This window comes from Chelonoidis abingdonii, chromosome 1 (assembly GCF_003597395.2).
Source record: "Chelonoidis abingdonii isolate Lonesome George chromosome 1, CheloAbing_2.0, whole genome shotgun sequence".
NCBI lineage: Eukaryota > Metazoa > Chordata > Testudines > Testudinidae > Chelonoidis > Chelonoidis abingdonii.
In genome coordinates this window covers 366,077,207-366,100,369 of record NC_133769.1, presented here as the reverse complement: position 1 = coordinate 366,100,369, position 23,163 = coordinate 366,077,207, and the positions used below count along the sequence as shown (strand labels likewise).

General features: G+C 52.6%; 1 protein-coding gene across 3 annotated transcripts in view; it reads left to right on the top strand.

Moving 5' to 3' along the window:
* ARRB1 (arrestin beta 1) overlaps nucleotides 1-23,163 on the top strand; it is a 203,998-nt gene that overhangs the window by 60,929 nt on the left and 119,906 nt on the right. For 2 of the 3 annotated variants that reach the window (XM_075061837.1, XM_075061836.1), the window contains exon 2: nucleotides 10,833-10,862. The exons of the other annotated variant lie outside the window; for it this stretch is intronic. In XM_075061837.1, the coding sequence (XP_074917938.1) occupies nucleotides 10,833-10,862 (30 nt within the window). The remainder of the gene's footprint in view (nucleotides 1-10,832; nucleotides 10,863-23,163) is intronic. 3 annotated transcript variants of the gene reach the window in all.

The window sequence follows — 23,163 nt, the reverse complement described above, 5'->3', positions numbered from 1 at the left end:
GCAGGTCCTTCCGTTTTTCTCTGACCCATGGCTTGCTGGCCGCTGTCGGGACAGGACACTGGACTGGGTGAACTGATGTTCTTCTGAGGTGTGTGAGGATTTCTCTGGGGAAGAAGGTATCTGAGCCCTTGCTGTGGCCAGCCACCCCACCAGCTGCTGTTCCTTGCCACCAAGCTGCCCCACTAGTTGCAGTTCCTCTCTGCTGGCCGCCCTGCCAGCCACGGTTCCTTGCTACCTGGCCACCCTGCCAGCCACTCATTCTGCTCACCGCCTCGCCAGCTGCTTGTTCTCTGGCTGACTGTCAGTCACCTTCTGCTGCCACCTGCCTCTCTGCTGTGACCTCTGCACATCAGTCCGTTAGTGATTTTCAGCTCTTTGCAGGCTGGGCAGAAACACTGCCCCATCTCAAGTGATTTCAGCTCTCTTTTGAGCACTTCAGCATAACAAAAGTCTCCTAATAGAGCCTATTTAGCTCTACCTTTGATCAGAGTGGGAAGAACAGATTAAATCAGACTGGGGACACTTAGGAGGAGTTGACACCACCTGGCTGGGAAACCTGTCCCCCCCCCCCCCGTTTAACTTTCAAAGAGGGCTGGCATTCAAGCCCCTGGCTTAGCAAGTTCCTTTCAGCTAAGGGTGACCCCTCAATTGGGACAAGCTCAGCGCAGTTCTGCTCCCCGTTAATCATACAATGAAGATAACAACATTTCACTCCCCCTACGTTCCATATTAATGTGATTTGTAACCCAATACCAGGCAAAGCTGATCACTGGAGCTACACAGCTCCTGTTTGCTAGATACCTACACAGAGTAGGTGTGTTCATGTAAATACAGTTTGTTCCTGAAGTCTCTCCCACCTCCCGAACTAGCTGTCAGGGGAGAATTCATTCAGACCCTGCTTATACCCAGAATTAACTGTTTCCAGGAACAAAGCCGCTGTACTGTACATGCCTCCAGAAATCCCAGGCTAGGGTTTGGGTCGAGTGTGGTGCTGTTGTGTGGAGGCTCCCAGGCAGTAGGATTGGCTAAACTGGGTACTTGGGTTGTGTAAACTCTGCAGTGGAGACACCCTCAAAGGCCTATATGAAGTACTGTTTCAAGGCTTGAATTCCCTAAGGCCCGTCTGCACTGAAAACTTACATCTCTGAAAAGTCCACATCCTGGAGAGATGCAGCTATGCCGATCTAACCCCAGGTGTAGACAGCACTAGGTCATCCTAAGAATTCTTCCACCGACCTAGTTACTACCTCTCGGGGAGGTAGATTATGGACAGTGACAGGAGAACCTCTCCTAGCTCTGTAGTGAGTGTCTGCACTGAAACATTACAGCAGCGCTGCTGTAGGGTTCTAAGTGTAGACGCAGTCTTAGACACCTGTATAGTCCTCATCATGCACACAAACGGTCCCACGGAAATCAATGAGCTTGCTGTTCCTCTCACTTACAGTGGTGAGGCTCCATTAACTTCAAAGGAGTGACTCCTGATTCACGCCGGTGTAAAGGAGAGCAGAAACAGACGCAACCTGGAAAGAGGTCAGCAAGACTTCGCAGGGTCGGCCTCTTAGATCTGCAAGCAGTTAAAAGCTGAAGCTGTGAGGGCACAGAGGAGTCATTTGTGCTGAGACAGGGGTCACAGGCGTTTACTTGGCTGTGTTTCCAACACTATAGCTTTGTTCTTTCACAAGCACCCTCCCATGATCCCTATTCAGAGCTGCTGTGGGAATGATACTACGCACACGTCCCCCCTTCGTAAGCATCTGGAAGACAATGTTCTTTTGAGAGAGCCCAGCAAACTCGCTGCACTTCATGTTAATTGTTTCCCCTGCCTGAAGTGCAGGAGATAATCTTCCAAGATGGCATTACTAGAACTGAAACACAAGCACAGATTATCCAAGGGCAAACCATTATTTGTGGCCTAATGCCAGGGGAGAAAGTTAATAGCATTATGAATCAGGAAGCACAAGGAGATGAAGATCTTTTCAGATCTCCTGCTTTCCTATCTCCCTCTTGGGTGGGGACGGATGTGTTTGCAATTGTCTCTGTGATCACAGCTGGGAGCTATCCCTGTAGAATATTCCTGGTGGACGGCTGTACAGTTCAGACCTAGGTTTAAGTGGTCAGTTATACCGCTGTTGATCCAGCACTTAGGCTGCTATGTCTCTGGGGCAGAGACCATCTTTGTGCTCTGTGTTCGGAGTCGGAGTCCCTGAGCCGTTGTACCAGTGTAACTATCTATTTGAGGTACTTCTGTGGTTTGCAGGGCTGTAGTGTCTGAGCGCCCCTCAATATGTAATGTATTTATCCTGCCCACCACTGGGAGCTAGGGCAGCGCTGCTATTTGGGTGGTACAGATGGGTTCCCTGGCACAATGAGACTACGGTCCACATCTTTAAAGGTATTTAGGTGTCGCTTTGCTAAAAGCTGCAATGCCTAACTGACTTAGGAGCCTCAGTCTTACCGAAAGAAAATGGACTTTAGGCTCCCAAATCAGTTAGATGTTGCGACATTGAGTGGAGAAATGTCCAACCCAGGACTCCCCTGTCCTAGTTGAGCACCATAACCCCTGGGCCATCCTTCCTGCCACAAAGGAGAGCTGAGTTCCTCGTCTACACATAGAAGAGTAGAGCACAAGTTTCTGACAGCCTGGTTTTCAGACTTTCTGGGTGGACGCAGCTCCCACTGACTTCCGCTGGGCTTGTGAGTGCTCCGAGCTTCTGGAAATCAGACCCCAAGCGGCTCTCTTCGGCTGCATCTTCCCGAGAAAAAAGGTGTGTTCTGAACTCGCATTAACACCCTAGTGGAGACAAGGCAGTTTGTAGTTCTCACCAGTATTCAAGCCTATGGGGAAACTGAAGCTTTAACTCACCTGCTAATTAGGCCTGGTCTGTACTGCAGGGTTAGGGGTGACATAAGCTGCCTTGCATCAACCAAGCCGTGAAAGTGTCTGAAATTAAATTTTTGACATAAGGGCCTCCCTACGCGAATTTACTAATACCACCTCTCCAAGCGTATACACTGCATCACTTACGTCGACTGTTACTGGCTGTCAGAAGCCAACCCACAATGCCCCATGCTGACAATACAACCGACATAAGCCCTCCTGGCATGGACGCGCACCGCTGCCAAGTGTGCACCCACACAAACGATTTTATAACTGTTGTGTACATTAGGTCGACGTAATATTGTAATGTAGACATGACCTTAGTGTGAAAACACTAACTGCTTGGTCTGCCCGAGACTTTTACCTTGAGTTGAGAACACACTGTTTTTCCCAGTGAAGACAAAGCCTTAGGATTTATAAGCCCACAGTAACTGGTGCGCACTAGCTCCTCTGCGCTAACTCCCTGTGTGGACACATTTACTGTGCACTAAGCGTGCATTTGTGCACATTAGCTGAATGCACTTGAGAAGCGTATTAAGCTTCTCAAGTGCATTCAGCTTGAGAAGCTTAATACGCCTGAGGGCACTCACCATGCAGTAGGAGTCTGGACATTGGGAGTTAGTGAGGAGTAGCTAGTCTGCTGTGAATGCACACCTTGGCTCACTCCACACTAACTTCCCCATGTAGACAAGCCTGTGGTTACTGCAATAAAGGAGTCTAGGGGCTCAAACCCTGATTGAATGCTCCTGCAGCTACAGTATTACCTTTCACTCTCACGGATCCCAAAGTGTTTGCTAATGGATTGTACAACTGATGGGCCACATTTAGATCTGGCACAAGCAGCTGAAGTGCTCTTCAAGCAAATGGAGTTTCTCCAGATCTGAATTTGACCTTGTGTGCATGTGTATATGTAAAAGCAGCAAAGAATCCAGTGGCACCTTATAGACTAACAGACGTTTTGGAGCATGAGCTTTCGTGGGTGAATACCCACTTCGTCAGATGCATGTAGTGGAAAGGAAATTTCCAGGGGCGTATATTATATGTACAAGCAAGCTAGAGATAACGATGGTAGTTCAATCAGGGAGGATTGTTCTAGCAGTTGAGGTGTGAAAACCAAGGAGGAGAAACTGGTTTTGTAGTTGGCAAGCCATTCACAGTCTTTGTTTAATCCTGTGTATATGTATGTAGTGATCCGGTGTGGCGCCCCTCCTGGCCAGAGGAGGAAGAACCTGGCCAGAGGCCAGAGTGGGCAGAGCTACGGAGCTCTGAGCCTGCCCCTCAAAGGGTCAGGCGGCAACCCGGAACTATAAAAGCCGGCCCTCAGAGCTCAGTCAGGCCCCAGCAGCCGGAGAGACCAGATGTCCCTCAGGGAGCTCGAGACTGGGAACCCCCTGCGACCCAGGACAGCCGCCCAGGCTGGCCTGAGCTCCCCCGCGCCCGCTACCTGGAGGAGCCGCCGGAGCTCCCCCGCGCCCGCTACCCGGAGGAGCCACCAGAGCTTCCCCACGCCTGCTACCCGGAGGAGCCGCCGGAGCTTCCTCGCACCCGCTACCCGGAGGAGCTGCCAGAGCTACCCTGGGCTGACTATCTGGAGGAGTTGCCGGACCTGCCACCCAGCCCCGGCAGCGACAAGCCCGTGCTCCTGGACCCTGCCGAGGCCGACGTCAGGACCCAGATAGGCCCCGAGGGGGAGTATGGAAGTGGCCTGGGGGCAGCCGACCCCAGTCTGGCTGCAGCACTACGAGAGCCTATGTCAGTGTGTTGTGGCCAGGATCCCCACTGACTCCAGAGGATCTTCAGCTGCTGCTAGGGGCCCCGGGCTGGGACGCAGTGGAGTGGGAGGGCCTGCGTCCCCCCTGCCACCCAGCTCCTGGGTGGCAGACTGACCCTCTCCCTGGCCTAGAGAGGCCAAAGCCTATCACTACTGCTCAGCCCTGCCCAAGGGCCTGAGCTACTGACTCAGTGTTTGCTGCCCCACTCTGACCGAGGGCCAGGGCCTAACAGGTATTGTTGCTCAGCCCTGCCCTGGGCCTGAGCCCCCTTGCCCCACGGAGCAGGCAATTGCTGCGAAGACTGCTGGACTATTCCCCTGGACCCACTGGGTTGTAGTGAGCCGTTGTGGCTCCCCTCCTTCCCCCGGAGAGGGTAGAGCCCCGGCCGCATTCGTTCACAATGTATAGAAATCATTTTGTCGTCCCACTGAAATGCAGCCGTCGCATGGGTGGAACGCAGCGGCTATTGAACAGCGCACGGTAACAGTAACAGTCGCTCAGGCGAAGACTATTGTGTCCGATTAATCACTCCATTCCTGTAGCATCAGCCATTCAATCTGAACCTTCCACCAACCTGGTGTAGGAGTTGCTGTCCTAGTGGAGAAACTGAGGCACAGAGCAGTTATGGGACTTCCCAGTGATTTCTAAACCCAGGTCTCCTAACCCCTCCCCTGCCCTCAAAGCCCTGTGCCTTAAATTCTGTGCAGCCAGCACCGTCTCTCATTGCACATCCCTTCCAGGCAATTTCACGTTAAAAAGCAAGAGTGACTGGTCGGCAGGTCACATGCTTTCGAAAGCCGCCTTGTGTGTCACCATATGCAAGATGCAGCTTTGGGGCAGGCATTTGTTCCATTAGCAAGAGCAGCAAATCTTTACTGCACTGCAAAGATCTTTCCGGTTAGGTTTCCAACAACCAGGGGATTAAGAAGGTGAAAGCTAGGTGCTGCATCACAGATGGATGCTCCCAGTAAGGTGGCGCATGCTGCCTAATGCACAGCTGCTCTCACTGCACCTCCTTCCCCAGGTGGCTGGGTTAAGAGAGGAAGCTGTTGACTTGGGGAACTCCCCGATTAGCAGCATGTCACACGGATAGTCACTGGAGACAGCAGCTTGAGGCCAAACCCCAGCTCCACTGTTCTGGGAGTGCAGTGTAAGCCTGACCCCAGTGCAGGAGAATCCTTGGGTAATGCACAGGTAGCTCCTGTCTCACTGGTCCTCACTGCTGGAACAGAGGTGCGACTGGTAGAAGGGTGGGGGCATGTCCAGCCCCATACTCTGGTGATCTCCAGTTGCCAAAACCCCTGGGCAGCCAGACTGGCCCCAGGATTGGGAGGGTGTGAAAGTGGCTTATTGGCATTAATGGTCCCCACCCCTCTGCCCTAGAGGTAGAACATTCTGGCCGAGGGCCTAGCCTGGCAAGGTGCGCCATTAGTGGGCATTAAGGAGGCTCGGGATTCCCCTGGAGAGGTTGGCAGCTGCTGGGGCTGGGCTCCCAGCTGAGACACATTGGCTGGGGCAACATATGGGACACTCACCCTGCTGCTACCCACCATGCGTTCTCTCTCCACTCTGCAGGGCTCTTTCTCTGGCACTTTTCACCAACCATCCGCAGACACACCGGGCCCCTCACTGCGTGCACCACTGCCCCGTATTCCATTGGCGGGGGGTTTCGTGCTGCGCCGGACAAGACTTAAGGGCTGTTGTAATAGAAAAGAAAAGCGGACTGGAGCAAAGTGCATGTTCTTGTCAAAGTCAGAAATACACAGGTGCTAGCGGCGAGCTGCTCAGGATAGATCAACGATGACCAAGACGCGCTCGTCACTGTTTTGACTCAGGAACCAGTTGGGTTGACTATCCTACAGCACAGAACTGGGGGCAGCCATGGAGGGTCCATGATGGAGCAGTGTTGAAGGTGAAGTCCATATGAAAAGGTTTTTTTTTCAGTCCTGGTCTTATTGCCTGCTTCTTGGAAAGGAATTGCTGAGACACGCAAGTGTGAGCCCTCCTGTCTCAAGTGATCTCTTGTGCCTTCCATTGAGGATTTCTCTGGCCATTTTGTCCCATGTGTGTTTAATCACACTCTGCACCACTCATTCGGCGCTTGATGCAAGCAAAGCCTTCCCCCGCGTTAGCTAAATAACACTCCCTGTGATGGGAGGGGGGTTATAAAATTATCCCTGTTTGACAGATGTGGGAAAGCAAGGCAGAGCAGTTCAGCGTCTGCCTCAGGTCAGAGATATGAGTCATTGTCAGAGGCTGGATCCTGGCTCCCAGACCTGTGCTCGGCCCAGCTGGTCACATTCCCCTCCTCTCCTCACCCCTCTGTTAACTCTTTCCTCTCTATCTCACAGGCCTCCTAGCATGCAGCACCCGAACAGAGCAGGCTTGTAACAGCCTTCCATGTGTTGGCGTGGGGGAGGAAATCTTATCAGAGCCAGATCTGTAACAGCCTCCCATGTGCCTTCCACGTGGCATAGATCCCTTCATCCGTCTCTCTTCCCCTTGTCCTCCTCACCTGGCTGCTTCTCATCCTGGCCGGCTTCCCCAGTGGTGGAGAGCGTCTCTAGGACTTGGGAAGGCCTAGCAGGAGGAGGCCGTTCCCAGGAGCTGATAACTCCTGGCTGTCACTGGTGCCTCTGTGCAGACAAGTCACAAGACGTGGGGTGAAGGAGGGCATTCTGGGAAAAGTGAATTGACGTCTGGAGGAAGAATGGGAAGCTCTGTCAAGCAGGGGGATACAGCTCAGGGCAGCATGCGGACGGAGGGGTGGAGGCAGGCTATGAAGTGGGCTGTGAGTTATGAGGCTTGGAGAGTATTGCAGTAGCTTCAGCCATGATCAGCTTATATGTACTAAGTGCTGGCAAACACCTAGGGAGAGACAGTCCTTTCCCCAAGAGCCTTCCAGTCTAAATAGACAAGACAAAGGGTGTGGGGGAAACTGAGGCACAGAACGGGGACGTGACTTGCCCAAAGTCACCCAGCAGGTAGGTGAGTGTAGCAGGAATGAAACCCAAGTCTCCTGACTCTCAGTGCCCTACACACTGGCCCATACTGCTCTGCAAAACCGCCCACCACTTTAGTTCCTTTCGGGTCCAGTAGAACCTTTCCATTTGATGGTTCTTCAGTGTCCTATGGAAAAGACATTGAGCTCCGCCTGGTTCCCAAAGGCCAGGTGTTCCCACGGCAGCAGCTGGCCCCGGCAGGCTCAGCGCCGAGATTTGTTCTGGTTCACTGGCAGCCAAGAAATGCGAGTAAAGATGGAAAAACAAAGTGAGTAATTTTTCACTCTGTCAGCTCCAGTCTGAATGAGGCTGGAGACCAACCTCCCCCGCACCCAGCGAGGGGTCCCGCCAGGTCAGCGCTGAGCCTGTTGGCAGGGGCCGATGTGGAAGAAGTGCAGGTTGCACAGTGGAGCTTGAATGCAGAAAGCTCAGGTCTCCAGGGCTGTGGATCCAGCACCTTTCTCCAGCCAGAAATTTACACTGGGCCTGATCAAAGCCCATTGAAGTCAATGGGGAATCATTCCGGGCTCTTAAAGGGAACAACGCTGGGCAGCTGTTTCTGGACCCATCCACTGTTGCATGCTAATATTCCCCTGAGCTCATCAACCCCAGTGTGTATTTGAAGTAACCAGACTGATATCAGTGTCCGAGAGATCGTATGTGGCCAGGGGGTAGCACTGGGAATCTGGGATGCTCTCTAATTTCAGAGTGTGCGCTGCCTGCTCTTTGGTCACCAACCGTCTTTCAGTCATTCAGTTGTTTTCTGAACAATGGCCAGGCTCTTTTGAAATGCACCGTGTGTGTGTCCGTGCATGCGTGGATCTAGGAACGAATTCCCATGGTTGGTTTGCACAGTCCAAAGTCGGTGCTGCCTCCTGGATCGTCACGTCATTGTGCCGCATCCCACCCTTCCTCTCGCTGGCTGTCGCGTCCGAAAGGAGCGGATAGGGTGTATTTCAACGGCTGTCGTCTTCTTCCTTTGATTGTTTCCTCCTTGTCCTCGCTAGCACCGGTTCATACAAAAATACCTTTTCCTGGTGTGGCCGATGGTTCCACAGATCCCTCTGTTGGCTTTCCTTTCTCTCGTCTTTCCTTTTTCCGTCCTACGTGTTCATGTTAACTCGAGATGCCATTATCGGGAAGCTTCTTGAATAGCAAGTTGCTCCTAAGCAGTAGAAGTGTCTCCGTTTTGCTGTGCTGTGTCAGTGAAGCTCCGTCTGCATAATGAGCACCAAGATTATCTGCGGGGGAGGAGGGGAGATGTCCCTGTTCTTATTGAAGTCAGTGGTAAACAGCTCCCGACTTCATTCAATGAGTGCAGCACTGGGAGGTTTGCGACCCAGGCTTACATGGCCCTTGGTAGCTCTGCTGAATGCCAACGTAGGTGCAATTGTGATCTTTTCTGATGGGGACCTCTTCTACGGGACCGGGGTACAGGCAGTCTGGCCTAACGGTCACAGCTGGGCTGGGGTAGGCGATAAGCAGCGGTCAGAGAAATCGCTAGAGGCAGGTTCAGAGTCGGGCCGGGTTCAGAAATGAGAGATCAGAGAGAGTCCCAGGCTGGAGTCACGGTCGGAGACTGGCAATCGGGAGACAAGGTGAAGTCTGCAGTCACAGCAGGCCAGAAGTCTATGTGTGTCATGGTTCCTTCCCCAGTCTGAACTCTAGGATACAGATATGGGGACCCGCATGAGAACCTCTAAGCTTAACTAACCAGCTTAGATCTGGTTTTGCTGCCACCACCCAAATTATTTATGAGTCACTTGGGAAACTCTGTCTTCCTCCCCCCTAAAATATTTCCCTCCCAAGTACTATAACTCTTCTCTGGGTAGCCTTGGGAGACTTCTCCACCAAGTCCCTGGTGAACACCGATCCAACCCCCCTGAATCTTAAAACAAGGAAAAATCAATCAGGTTCTTAAAAAGAAGGCTTTTAATTAAAGAAAGAAAGGTAAAATCATCTCTTTAAAATCAAGATGGAAAATAACTTTACAGGGTAATCAGATTCAAAGAGCCCAGAGGAACCCCCTCTAGCCTTAGGTTCAAAGTTACAGCAAACAGCGGTAAATCCTTTAGCAAAAGGAACATTTACAAGTTGAGAAAACAAAGATAAACCTAACATGCCTTGCCTGGCTGTTACTTACAAGTTTGAAATATGAGAGACTGGTTCAGAAAGATTTGGAGAGCCTGGATTGATGTTCGGTCCCTCCTAGTCCCCAAAACAAAGAGCACACAAACAAAAGCCTCCCCACACCAAGATTTGAAAGTATCTTGTCTCCTTATTGGTCCTTTGGGAGGTGTCATCCAGGTTACTTGAGCTTTACCCTTTACAGGTAAAAGGATTTTGGTGTCTCTGGCCAGGAGGGATTTTATAGTATTGTACACAGGAGGGTTGTTACCCTTCCCTTTATAGTTATGACAATGTGATTGCCCAGATACCTTGCTGGGGTTAACTAGTGTGTTGGGCAGTCAGAGGGCTGCAGGTGCTGTCACTATGGGTCCTTCAAGAGATGCTTCCTGCAGCGCCCATTCTCCGCAGGGCTCCCTGACTGTGGCTCTCCCTTGCCCCCGCAGGTACCATGGGACCATCAGCTGTCCCAGGCTGTGCAGATCTTTACACCTCTCCCCACTGGGAACGGGGACTGGGCAGCTCCTTTTGTACAAGTCGGTGAACAGCCGCCCTGTCCTATAGCAATGGCTTGTGTCCGCTCCTGGAGCTGAGCTGGGACTCGAGGGGAAAGCCTCTGCAGCCTGTTACAAGAGCTGCTCAGAGGCCTGGCTGCTCCAGGCTAGCATTGAGTGGGTTCCAAAGAAGACGGGCCGTGTGGTTCAGGCACTGGATGGAAAGCAGAGTCCAATTCCCAGCTGTGTCTCAGACTTTCTGTGGGTACCTCAGGCCAGTCCCGTGCTCGCTCTGTGCCTCAGTTTCCCTGTTTGTAAATGTGGCCGGTGTCCTTCCTTGTCTCCGGGGAGACTGTCAGCATAACCCAGCTGCTCAGATGTGGGGTTGGGGATGGGCATGCAGAGAGCCTTTTATTCTCCGGTGATTGCCTCTTGGATCCGTGGCGCATTCGGAGTCCCAGTGGCATAGGTCAGTGTGATTGATGGGGAATTGTCTGACCTTTTACTAATCCTTGTCTGGAGAGGTTTTGACCATGCTGTTTTCTGCCTTGCTTCTCAGTGGTAACGAGACGGCAGCCTACAAGTACAGGTACCGGCTTTCCTACCCGCGGGTCTGCATGCCTCATGGAATGCTGCATTTCGCCCCCTGACATCATGCCCCTGGCCAACGAGGGCTGGGCCGTTTGCTTTTTAACCCATTCAGTGCCGCACCCTCTCCCGCCGCTGATCTGCCTCTAAGAGAGAGCTGGATTGTGCCTGATGCATTAGCAGCACAGCTAGTGTGTTACCTGAGCATACCCGGTCTATTTAGTACCACTGCAAGTGTGTTCTACCAGCACCCACTTAGCGCATTGCATTGCACTGCAGGTATATTCTAACTGAGCATACCTGGTCATATTTTGCAGTGCATCTGCCTGGTCTATTCAGCAGCAAAGCTTTTAATTGCATCGTAAATATCTGACTGATAGTCTGGGGTTTAGTCTGACACTGGGTGGCCTTTTTGCCAGCACAACGCAATTCTCGAGCTCGAGCTCCCCGTGCACTTCATTTGTTTCCGTCTGAAAAGGGCTGAGGCTGCAAACAGAAAATCCCGTCTGTCGAAAGGGCCCGCCGTGCATTTTCTGCCCAGCAAAGCCGCAGTGAAGGGTGCGTGTTTCTGCAAGGCCCAGGGAACGTACTGCCACTGCTGGAGCAGAATAACAGGGTGACGTGCGGCTCCAGTGCTCTTACTGCAGGACCTCATCCGATTGAATTTGACAGTAGGAGGAAGCTTGATGGATCCAACTGGGACACTGCAAGCATAGGCTTTTTCACTCCTACAGAGGTCATAGTGTCCCGGCAGAGTCCCCAGTGCTTGGCTGAGATGGCTGGTCTGGAGCAGTGGGTAGCGCAAACCATGAAGTGAAATGCAAAGGGAAACAGACTCTTTCAGCACTGTGGCTAGGGTTACCAGGCATCCGGTTTTCCACCGGCTGGCGGTTCCAGTCGGCACTGTCAAGTGGACCTTTAAAAGTCCGTTTGGCAGCACAGCAGGGTCCTGGGGCTAAGGCCGGCTCCCAGCCTGCCCTGACTCCATGCGGCTCCCAGAAGTGGTCACCAGGTCCTTGCGTCCCCTAAGTGCATGGGCAGCTAGGGAGGCTCTGCGCACTGCCCCTGCCCCAGTGCCAGTTCTGCAGCTCCCATTGGCTGGGAACCACAACCAATGAGAGCTGAGGGGGCAGCATCTGCAGGTGTGAGGGCGGCACATGGATCCTCACTGGCCGCCCATGCACCTAGAGGCTGCTAGGACCTGGCAGTCACTTTCTGGGCAATAAAATGGCAGATGAATTTAAATGTGGATAAGAAAAGATCTATTGGAATTGAAAAAGGTACAGAGAAGGGCAATAAAAATGATGGGGAGTATGGAACAGCTTCCGTATAAGAAGAAATTAATAAGATTGGGAGTATTCAGTGTGGAAAAGAGATGACTAAGGGGGGGATATGAGAGAGGTCTATGAAATCATGACGTGCGGAGAAAGTGAATAAGGAAATGTTATTCTTTCCCATAACACAAGAACTAGGGGTCACCAAATGACATTAATAGGCAGTAGGTGTGAAACAAACAAAAGGAAGTATTTCTTCACTCAGTGCAGTCATTCTGTGGAACTCATTGCCAGGGGACTTTGTGAAGGCCAAAACTGTAAGTAGGTTAAAAAAAAATAATCAGATAAGTTCATGGAGGCTAGGTCCATCAATGGCTATTAGCCAGGATGATCAGGGATGCAACCAGATGCTCTGAGTGTCCCTAGCCTCTGACTGCCGGAAGCTTGGAGTGGACGACAGGAGATGGATCACTCAAGGATTGCTTGTTCTCTTCATTCTCTCTGAAGCACCTGGCACTGGCTACTGTTGGAAGGCAGGATACCAGACTAGATGGACCATTGGTCTGACCAAGTATGGCCACTCTTATGGTCATATGATTCCGATGAAATAGCATAACAAATTTGCAGTCACCTAGGACATCATGGTCATCAGTATACTGGACATCATAATGACTCAGAGTTTAGCAACCAATGTTGGGCTAGAAACCAGGCCTTCCTGTTCCAAAAAGCTCAAGCTCCTCCCACGTGAGCTAAAGGAGAATCTCCTAGCACTATAGGGCCAATAGCACACAGCTGGACAACAGAAGGCTGTGGGTGACACATGTATTAACCAGTTTATTGAGACAACCAAGGGTCCGAGCAGTGAAATGACCTACCCAGGGCCACACACTGAGGCACTGTCAGAGAGGAGGTCAGACCCCGCAGCTGGCACATGTATGCCTTAGCTAGCACACGGAATGTGAACAGCCGTTAGGGGAACTGGCAACTCTGTCTGGCCCTGCAAGGCCAGCTGTGGAAGCGTGTGGAACTGTTGTTGTCTGAGGAGTCAGGGATGAATTTGACTTGATCACAGATTGACCCAATGGACTCAGAGGCAGAAAAGGGTGTCATATACTCAGTCCACTCTCCGGCTAGCGTGGCACTGTCTCTAATTCTCCACTGCCTTTGTCCACTCTTCCCTTGGGAGGCTATTCCACTGCTGAAAAGAGTGCACAAAGTCATCATGTCCAGTCCCCTGCACTGAGGCAGGACCGAGTAAACCTACATTACCCCTGTCAGGTGTCTGTCTGACCTGTTCAGCCTAGACCCTTTAAATTATACTCTGTTGAACTTCCTACACGATTCCTTTCACTCCTTGATATTCACTTGTCTCATCCTTAGAGACTCATAATCGTATGTCCTTTCGTCACCAATCTGCTCAGCCTAGCCAGTGTGGCCTGGGGACAGTGCTCTGGCCTAGACTCAGGAGCTTTGGCATCTATCCCTGGTTCTGGCCTGACTCGTGCACTTGGGCAAGTCACTTCTCTACTTTGTGCCTCAGTTTCCCCATCTGTAAAATAGTGATAGTGACCTCCTTAGAAAGCACTTTGAGAGCCACAGATGAAAAGTGTAGTTATAGAAGAGCTAGAGAGTTGTTGTTGTTATTATCATCAACACCACCACCCATTTTGGCCTTCTAATATTCCTTCGCACATCCCAGCCCCTCCAGGTTATGGCACAACTCACGCACAAAGTGATGGTGGAAAAAACAAACCGGCAAAGGGATTTTGCAGGAGCGAAAACGATGGTAGTGATTTCCTGTTCTGGGGAAGACTTAGGCTGCCCAGCTGGATTTATTTCTCAGCCACTCGACCGCATAGCCAGAGAGAGGCCAATTAGTAAAGAAATAACCTGAGCTAATTTCTGCTCCTATTTTACGTAGCCTTGGGTCTTACATGGAAACTATTCAAGGGCCTGTCAGTGGCTATTAGCCAAGATGGTCAGGACCCAGCCTCATGCTCTGGGTGTCCCTAGCCTTTGACTGCCAGAAGCTGGGACTGGATGACAGAGGATGGATCACTGGAAATTACCCTGCTCTGTTCATTCCCTCTGAAACACCTGGTGCTGGCCACTGTCAGAGACAGTATCCTGGGCTAGATGGACCATTGGTCTGACCCCCTCTGGCTGTTCTCATGTTCTTAGATTTCAGACCCAGGATACCTCAGTGTTTGAGGGTGCCCAGCATCTGATCTAGGGGTTGGAGCCATCTGCCCATCCTTGCTTGCCATGCCCTGCGCATCACTGTGATGTCTAAGTGCTTCACGGATGTATGTCAGGTGACCACAAGGTCTGGGCGGGTCTGTCTGCAAGGAGAGCATGCCTCCCAGCCTGGCTAGACAGACAGGTGCTAAAAATAGCAGTCTGGACTCTGGGGCACAGGCTACCCACCTGAGTCCACACCTGGCCCTCCCTTTAGTCTGAACTCAGGTGGCTAGCCCGAGCTACCACCCATGCTGGCTGGGAGGCCAAGCAGAGCCTGTGTCTCTGTCTCTCTCCCTGAGACAAAGTTACAGTTGCATTCATAGAATATCGGGGTTGGAAGGGATCTCAGGAGGTATCTAGTCCAACCCTCTGCTCAAAGTAGGACCAATCCCCAACTAAACCCATTGTCCAACATTGCTTCAGAGCTGCGATTTGGGGAAGCTACTGGGTGGGATGGTCAAATATGGGCTCGTCCTGTCTGTGGCAAGGGCAGTTCATCCATGCTAGTAATGCGGGACCAGTCTGTGGCATTTGATCTGCTGCCAATCACCCAGTTTCCCTGCCTTCTAGGAGCAGCAGGGATGAAAGGAAACGGCCTGACATGACTAAGGCCCTTTCTCTCCAACAAAACCTCCAGGGTCGCTATGTTCCTTTGCCTCTAGCATCCCACAAGGCTCAGGCCTCTCCTCTGTGTCGTCCAACATCTGAAAGAAGCCGTTGGGGTTGCTGGTAAAAGGGCACGGGCCCAAGCGCCCTCAGTATACAGGTAGCACCCAGCACTCCCTCCCCACCACCTCAGGTCGCCCAGTGCCTGGCCCAAGTCAGTGTCTAGGTGAGGAGCAGCTGAAGGCTGAGGGGTGCTGCTCATATGAGGACTGTGGACCTCCCATTGTGCAAGCTCATCCCTTCGCCTTAGCTCCCTCGTCCTTCACACGCTCCCGCACGCCCAGCCGCCTTACTGCTCATCACACTGTTATGCTCCAGCCCAGGAAGGAAGAAAGAGGGAGATTGTTGTTTTGGTTTTTAAATACTTGGAGGCACCCGGCACTCCTGAGACTCCCGTCAGGTTTATCCGGTTCTTCCCTTCCACTCCTGCGGACTGAACCCAGACGCCGTGGCAGCCCCAGGGCTGGTCGAAGCGATTCTGATATTTCTCCCGGTCATTGGCACAAGCCCTTTGGCAAGTGCTCTGAGACCGACTTGGATGAAAAGCGCTGCACAGATGCAAGACCCTGATTATTGTCAGTCCAGCGCTGAATGATGCAATGCAACGAAGCTTCTGCTCCTTCCCACGGGAGGCCGTTTGACAGCCCGATTGATTGAATGTTAAGGGGAGCCTTCCCAATACTCTGCTCACATTGTTCTTTGCTTTATTAAACAACACCACCAATATCCATCTTCAAAGCATGTCCCCAGCCTGCACCTGTTAATGCTTCACACCCCTGTGGATGAAGGATGTACTGTAAAAAAGCCATCACCACCCAGGGGCTTTGCAGTGAGGTGAAACAAGCCTGGCTCCTTGGAATGTCATGGTGACAGGGAGGAACCAAACCCTTAAATCATCAGTTGCTACAATTTGAGCTGAAGGAGAATCTGGCCATTAGTGGTTAGCGATCTAGGGCCGTGAGACACCCACGCACTAGAGAGGGCACGGTGACACATACACGCTAACCAGGGGTGATGAGGTGGGGTTTTCCCCTTTGTTATGTTGTATGTGAGTCTGACTGTCCTGTACTAATATTGTGTGCACCTCAGTTTCCCTGTGTACTGCACCCATGCCTAGGTGGTGGGAATTGGGTGTGTGACTTTTCCGGAGGCGCTCAGGGCAGGTGAGGCTGCCCAGCTGCCTGCACGTAAGCTATGGCTGCTGCCACTGTTACCAGGGCAAAAACCCTACGTGGCTTCGGCCTTCCTGTGTCTGACCTCAGAGCATTCAGCGTCCACCTTCACTGTGCGCTTCCCGCAGAGAGTCCACCTGAGCCCTGACTGGCTTCTTTTGGAGCAGTTCCAGAGCATCGGACCGATGACTCCATGACACTACATCATTACAGTATTATCCACATGGAGAAACTGAGGCACAGAGCAGTTATGTGCCTTATCTGAGGTCACAAGGGCAAGTCCCTGTTAGAGCTGAGATTAGAATTCAAGAACTCCTGCTTCCTTGTTCAGGGATGGGATCACAGATCTCCAGCTGCATTCAGCTTGCATACGCGATCATGGACAGAGAGACTGGTATCCATCAGATCTCTGGACTTGTATGGGCTTGAGGAATAAAATCTCCTAGCAAGGCTTCACCAAGAGAAGAGACATCGTTTTAGGACCCAGTGGTTTGTGGGTACCTCCAGCCATTGCTCCTTGCAAGCTGGCTGCAAGCCACCCAGAGCAAGATTTTGCTAAGCATCTTGGCAGCATGATCCAGTGGTTTCATGGACTACCAGAAGGTTGAGCATGCACCTTTAAGGACACCCTCCCCACTCCGAACGGTCAGAGGTATGGATTGTGGCTTGTGGCTAGATGGGCGAAAACAATAACAAGGGAGAGAATAACGCTGAGCAATTCTTTCTTTCTTCAAGGAAATCGTTCATTAACAAAAGCTATTCCCCAGGCTCCAGCCCAGTGAGAGCAATGAAACCAATTATGGGGCATCCGGGCAGCCCTCTTCATTGTGCTTTCAATTTGTTCCCCTTGGTCTTTCGCCCACGCCCTTTGGCACCCTCTCTCTCTCTGCTCCGTGGCTCAGCCTGTTCCCGGGCAGAGGCTGTTTGCTTGGGGACCCATGTGGAATGAGTTGGTGGCTTTCGGTTCTGTCCCACGCCACAGACACCTCCACAGCAGCACAGCCAGTGACTGGCCCAGGCTCTGTTAACTGGCTGGGGGGGAGCAGGCAGTGTAGGCTGGTGTGGAGCGTGTTCAGCGTCATGTCTGCTAAGGGAACTTGCAACCACAAGCTCTGCTGTAAACTGACTGCTTGTTCAGGCATTGCTCCATTGGGTAGTGTAAGGCTCTGTAGCGGGGTGACAACTCACCCGGCAGCGCCTCCTGCTGGGCGTCCTGGGAATTAGCTCTTTCCACTCAGGAGTGCCCTCTGCAGGCCGGTGTCTCGCCTTGTCGCTGGCCCCCTTGTCCCTCCCAGACCCTGGTGCCCCTTCTCTCGGGGTTCTGTCCCCTGCAGTACCCCACAGTCTCGCTGGGTCTCCCCTCCCCGGGGAACCCCCTATCCCCACCTCAGCTCAGTCCTTGGCTACTGCCAGTCCCCGTCTAGCCCTAGCTCACTGGGGCGGACTGCAGTGTAATTGCCACTCATCATCCGCAAGGAGGGTTTGGACCTGCTGCCTCTGCCTATCCATTGGCTGCCCTCTGCAACCCAGTACTTTTTCCGGCCTTTAGCAAGGCCTGCAGCCTGGGGGTTTTCCAGGCCGGAGCTCCCCAGCTCCTCTGACCTTCCCCCAGCCCTGCTCCAGTCCAGGTCCCGTGCTCAGCTCCCAGCAGCCAGGCCCAGCCCTCTCAATTCTAGAGAGAGACTCTTTGAGCTCCAGCCTAGCAGCCCCTCTGTAGCCCCTGAAGCTGCTTCCCCAGTCAGTCTTTCCCCAGCCACAGCCCTCTCCAGGGCTGTTTTTACTCCTCCAGGCAGAAGCGGGGTGACCACCCCACTACAGTCTCACAGCCAAGATTTTCATGGGTGATTTGGGGTGCCACAGCTTGAAACACCTCACAGAGACGCTAAGGGCAGAAGGGATCCATGTGACCATCCAGTCTGACTGCCTGCATATCTCCCGCCAGAGGATTTAGTCCATTGACTCCTGCAGTGAACCAAATACATAATGGCTGAACCGGAGCGTAGCTTTTAGAGAGACATGCAGTTTTGATTATAAGAGTCCTGATAAGGGCCGTGTAAGTGTCTAGCCCCCCGTGTGAGAGATGGACTCTTAACTGTGTCCATCTGTACGTGCAGTAGAAAGGTCCCGGGCCAAAGGCACTGTGCATGCCAGCTTGCTCAGAGCTAGCGTGTGTCCTTGAGCTAGGAATTCCCCCTCCAGTTCCAAAAGTAGAGAGACCCTCAGACTGGGAAAAGACCTGGCAGGCATTTGCCACGTGTCCGTTTCCAGCCCAAATGGAAGCGCTCCATTCCCGAAGGCAACGCTAACATCCCCAGAATGGCTACGTGCTGTCAACTGCACTCACAGGGAAAACATCTCAAAACCCTCGCCTCAGTGGCTGGTTTTCTGACACTGATCAAAAGCAACAGTCCTGGCGAACTCGCTGTCCGGGAAATTCCACTTGCTTCTCGAAGAACTTTCTGATTACAAACAAACTCCCTTGGAAAGTCTAACTTTCCCGCGCCCTGGAGCAATGACGGATTCAGACAGAAGGGGTTTGTTTATTCTCTTTCCAATAACAGAGTGAAAAGTTGTTTTTTTTTCTCTCACACTGAAATCTTGGTTTGTAATCCAGACCATACAAACAGGCATAAATCAGTCGGTAATTACAAACTGTTCACATCCATCAGTATCAATAGCAGCTTACATCATGTTTAGTGCTTTCCGTCCTGCTGGAAGTTCTCATGGGACATTAACAACAGGATACATTCAGCCTGCAGCCCTTGTTGTTGGTATGATGATAGGACATTGAACCCGCAACCAAACTCAGGGCCCTGTTGTGCTAGGGGCTGTAAAAAGAGACAGGCCGCTGCTGCAAAGAGCTTACACTCAATAATGAGGCAGATGACGGGAGGGGAAACTGAGGCACAGTGATTTGCTCATGGTCATATGACTCGAGCCTTCATTAACCAGGTCATTGATCATTTGGTGATCGCCTGTTCTGTTCATTTCCTCTGAAGCAGCCGGCATTGGCCTCTGTTGGAAGACAGGATACTGGGATGGAAGGACCACGGGACTGACCCATTCTGGCCGTTCATATGTTTTTATACAATGGCTCAGTTGGCAGAGCGAGGAAGGGAATGCCAGTCTCCTGATTCCCTCTCCAATACAATCTCCACAGGACCGCACTGCCTCTCACTGCCTTTGCGCCTGCAGCCGAGGGGAGGGCTGTCCCTTCTCCAGTTTCCCAGCAATACCACTTCTTCCATGGAAGAACCTGGCCAGCTCTTCCATGCCAGGTCGGTTCCCTTCCAGGAAGTGGCTTCATTTGCTCCGTTCTTAAGTTTACGGTTGACACCATACGATCAAGAGATGAGAGGCAGGGACTGCTGGCCTGGGTCACCCGAGATGAGTCAGGGTCACAAGAGGTGAATAGTCTCTGTGACGTCCACTCACTCCAGTGGCTGCTGTCCATGCACCTGGAGCCCATGGAGCCTGCAGAAATGAGGCACTGGTTGTGGGTGGCTGTTAGCAGGCGTGGGCCATTCCCTCTCTCGGTCTGGCACTGGCGGGCACCCTGTGGAGCAAACTGCACTAAACCCACCTTCCTAGAAATGCCATGAGCCGTCCCAGAGGCCCTGGTGAGAGCCAAGTCACAAGGATGGGTCTGGCTCTGGATTCAGAGCCGCCCCTCCCAAAGGAGCAGGGGCGCTTTATTGCAGGACTTCTGTTGGACCCATTTGCAGGTCAGCTTGTGTTGGGATCAGATGCAGAGGAATCCAGCTCCTGATTCCCATGCTCATGTACAACGCTGTGCACAGAATGGAGTAGAGAGTCAGGGCCATTGCAGGTTTGGGAAGCAGGACTTAACGTAAGTGGAAGCCATGGGTGGTCCTGCGCTTCTCTTTCGCTTGGCAGAGCAGCAGGCCCCTCCTCCTCGAGTGGGGTGGCGAGACCTCCCCCGGCTGTTTCTATCTGCTTTACTGCTGCTTTATCGCATACCCTGCCTCCATGATCAGTGTGGAGAGATCAGAACCTGCTGCTGCTACTGGGGGCTCTGGAAGCCGCAAACCTAGAGTTTGGTGAGATGGGCTGGGCTAATGAAATTGTGTCTCCTGGTCCAGGAAACCCCAGAACACAGCTGGTTCAGATCCAGGCGGCTCCATCCCACTCCAAGCACAACATTTGATTGGGTGATGGGGAGGGGGTCCCAGTTTGGGCCTGTATATAACTTTAAGGGAACAGGAAGCAGGCGCATGATTGCTAAGCAGCCCTTTCCCTCCGCCGTAGGATGCGGATCAGGGAGGGAGGAAGTGCCCAGAGTTTGCATCAGCAGCTTGAGATAATGGCGAGTGGTGCTGACTGTTAGGAATCAGACTGGGTTAAGAAACAGTCCTTCAGCTTGGGAAGAGATCTGGTGTGTTTTCCCCCTGTACTGTTAAGGGAGCTGTATTGCAAAAACCCATCGCAATGTGTAACCCACCCAACGGGGAGCTGCTTTCGGGTGTAAAGCAGCAATGAGGCATGAGTCAGGCTTTGTCAGGAGGGCGAGGTGGGGCTGAACAGAGCAGAGAGCAAAGCCCGTCAAAAGGAAGAACATGGTGACTAAATGCTGAGGAGGAATCGCTGTATTGGCGGAACCTAGAAGGAGGTGTTGTGTGGGATTAGAGCTCTCTGAGCCACCTTCTGCCTTGTGAAGCCAACATCCTGCCCTGAGATCCGATTTTGTGTGCATGGGAATTTAAAAAATGGCCACTTTTGGAGGGGCACTTTCTGTGCCCCTTGGCCAGAGGAGCTGGCCTTCTTCCCTCCCACCCTCCCCGTGGCCAGAGGACAACAGAGGTGATGATGGCTCCTGATGGGACAGGCAGATGTAGGAGCTAGCTATGGTGGCTCTATGGCTGCTGGGGACTCCCCCATCCGGTGTGCCTAGGCTTCACAGGGGGCGAACTTCACCCCAGTGCAGCACTGATCTGCCTGCTGGCCCCTCACTCTCTGCCTGTGGTGGAGGTTTCCCAGCTATCCTAAGCTGCCCCTGCACAGTGTGTAGCCACAGCTCAGTTGCTGTTGTGGAGCAGCCCACCAGGGCCTTGCCACAAGAGATCCTGGCTTTGCAGCCTCTGCAGTTGGCTTGGGCTTGCTCAGTGGCCGAGAGGGGCTCCCGGAATATCCTGTGGATCCTATCGCTTGGGGCATCCCAAAGGCAGTCAAATCGGAGAGCCCCCTGGCCAAGGCAGCCTTGGAATGCTGAGAGACCCGTCAGAACACCCAGAGACCATCACGTGGGCATGACATCACGACTATGCACAATCTCCAGCTATCCATGTGGCTCTGAATCCCTTCACTGGTGCGAGATCCACACTCAGATCAAAGCCAGGCTCATATCTCCCCCGGTTCACCTTGTTCTGACTCTGTTCAGCACGAGGGGATGGGCTTGGGGCACACGCTGGGCTTTCTCATCTGCATCCTGCTTACCCTTAAAAACCACCCGGATCCCATTCATAGCAACTGAGCCAGCCCCACACCGCAATTCCCAGCTAGTTCCCTCCCTGCTCCCTCCCTCTCCCCAGCAGCTGGAATCCTTCTGTGGGCTTTGATCATGAGGGGCTGGGCTGGTAACACTCTTGCAGTGCCTGCCACGTGGATGTGTGCGAGATGCAGGCATGCTGGTGAGACACTGCTGACAACAGTTCCGGTTTCCCAAAGATTTCATACCCTCTGTTTCCTTTGGCTCCAGAAGCCCCTCTTACGATGTCTTGCCCTAGTGAGTGGCCTCAGTGATTCTAACGACCCGCTGCTTAGGCTGTGCATACACTAGAAATGCTGGAATGCTGTAATGTAGACACTTACTCCAGCGGCAGAGGGGTTCTTCCATTGCTGGTCTAGATCCATCACCTCTCCGAGAGGCAGTAGCTATGGTGATAAGGGGATTCTGCCATGGCTTGAGAAGGTGACGCACGCCAGTTTCCAGTCGTGGGCCATTTCTTCCATGGCAGCCTGCTTCGGGGGCTTGATTCCTCATTGCCCAAAGTGCTGTCGTTACGTTCAGCTGCCGCTAGGAGACCTCGCTGTCCCAGCCGTCCCACTGCGCTTGCTGCTACCCTTGCTCCATGGAGTCCAGGAGCTGGGAAGGCAGCTCTGATTGCCTCTAACAAGGAAATATCTGACCTCTTTACAGCTGCTGTCTGCCAGCAGTAGAGAACAACATCTGTGCTAATGCACATAGCTTGGCTGCCAAGCAGCATTTCCAGAATGCCATTGGCCATTCCAGGCAATGCATCAGAAGATTTCAGCGGTGAACATACTGCAGTGAAAGCCAAGCCAGCCTTGGGCTGCTCCCACTGGCAAGAGCTCTTAGGCTTTGCTACGAGGCCTTTCCTTGCATTGACAGGCAGCTAGTAGAAAACGCATTGGGTGGCTCTGCAAGAATATGGGGCGCTGGAGAGCGTCGCAGTGATTGGTTGGGCTGCCCTCCGAGGTGCTGAAGAGACACTTGACTTGGTGCAGGTGAAAGGGGCCAGCTGGAGAGGCCTGGAGAATGAACTCCTGTGTTTATTCCCAGGACGAGTACAGCGTAGGTACAGCCTGGCAAGCTTTTCCCATGGGATGGGAAAGATCAGGGAAAACTTCTCTCGCACCCCACTGCAGGCCTCTCCAATGGGGAACGGCTTCCAGAGGCAAGGCTGTGCAGTGCTGAGTCACCCCCGACAGAGAGCCTGATTAAGCCAGATGCAGTGATGAGTCATTCCTGTTCTAGGCTCTGACGATACGGTTCTGGTGGGACCCAACTGAGAGTGCCAATTCAGGACCAATTGCTTAAACAGGGCAGTCACAGCCCAAGGCTGGGGTTTTTTCACCTCTAAGGCAAACCAAACCAGCCAGACTAAGAGGACTTTGGTATCCCCCCACTGGCTAACCACAAGTCACAGAGGCAATTTCCTTAGACACTCCAGTCTCCCAGTATCATCCC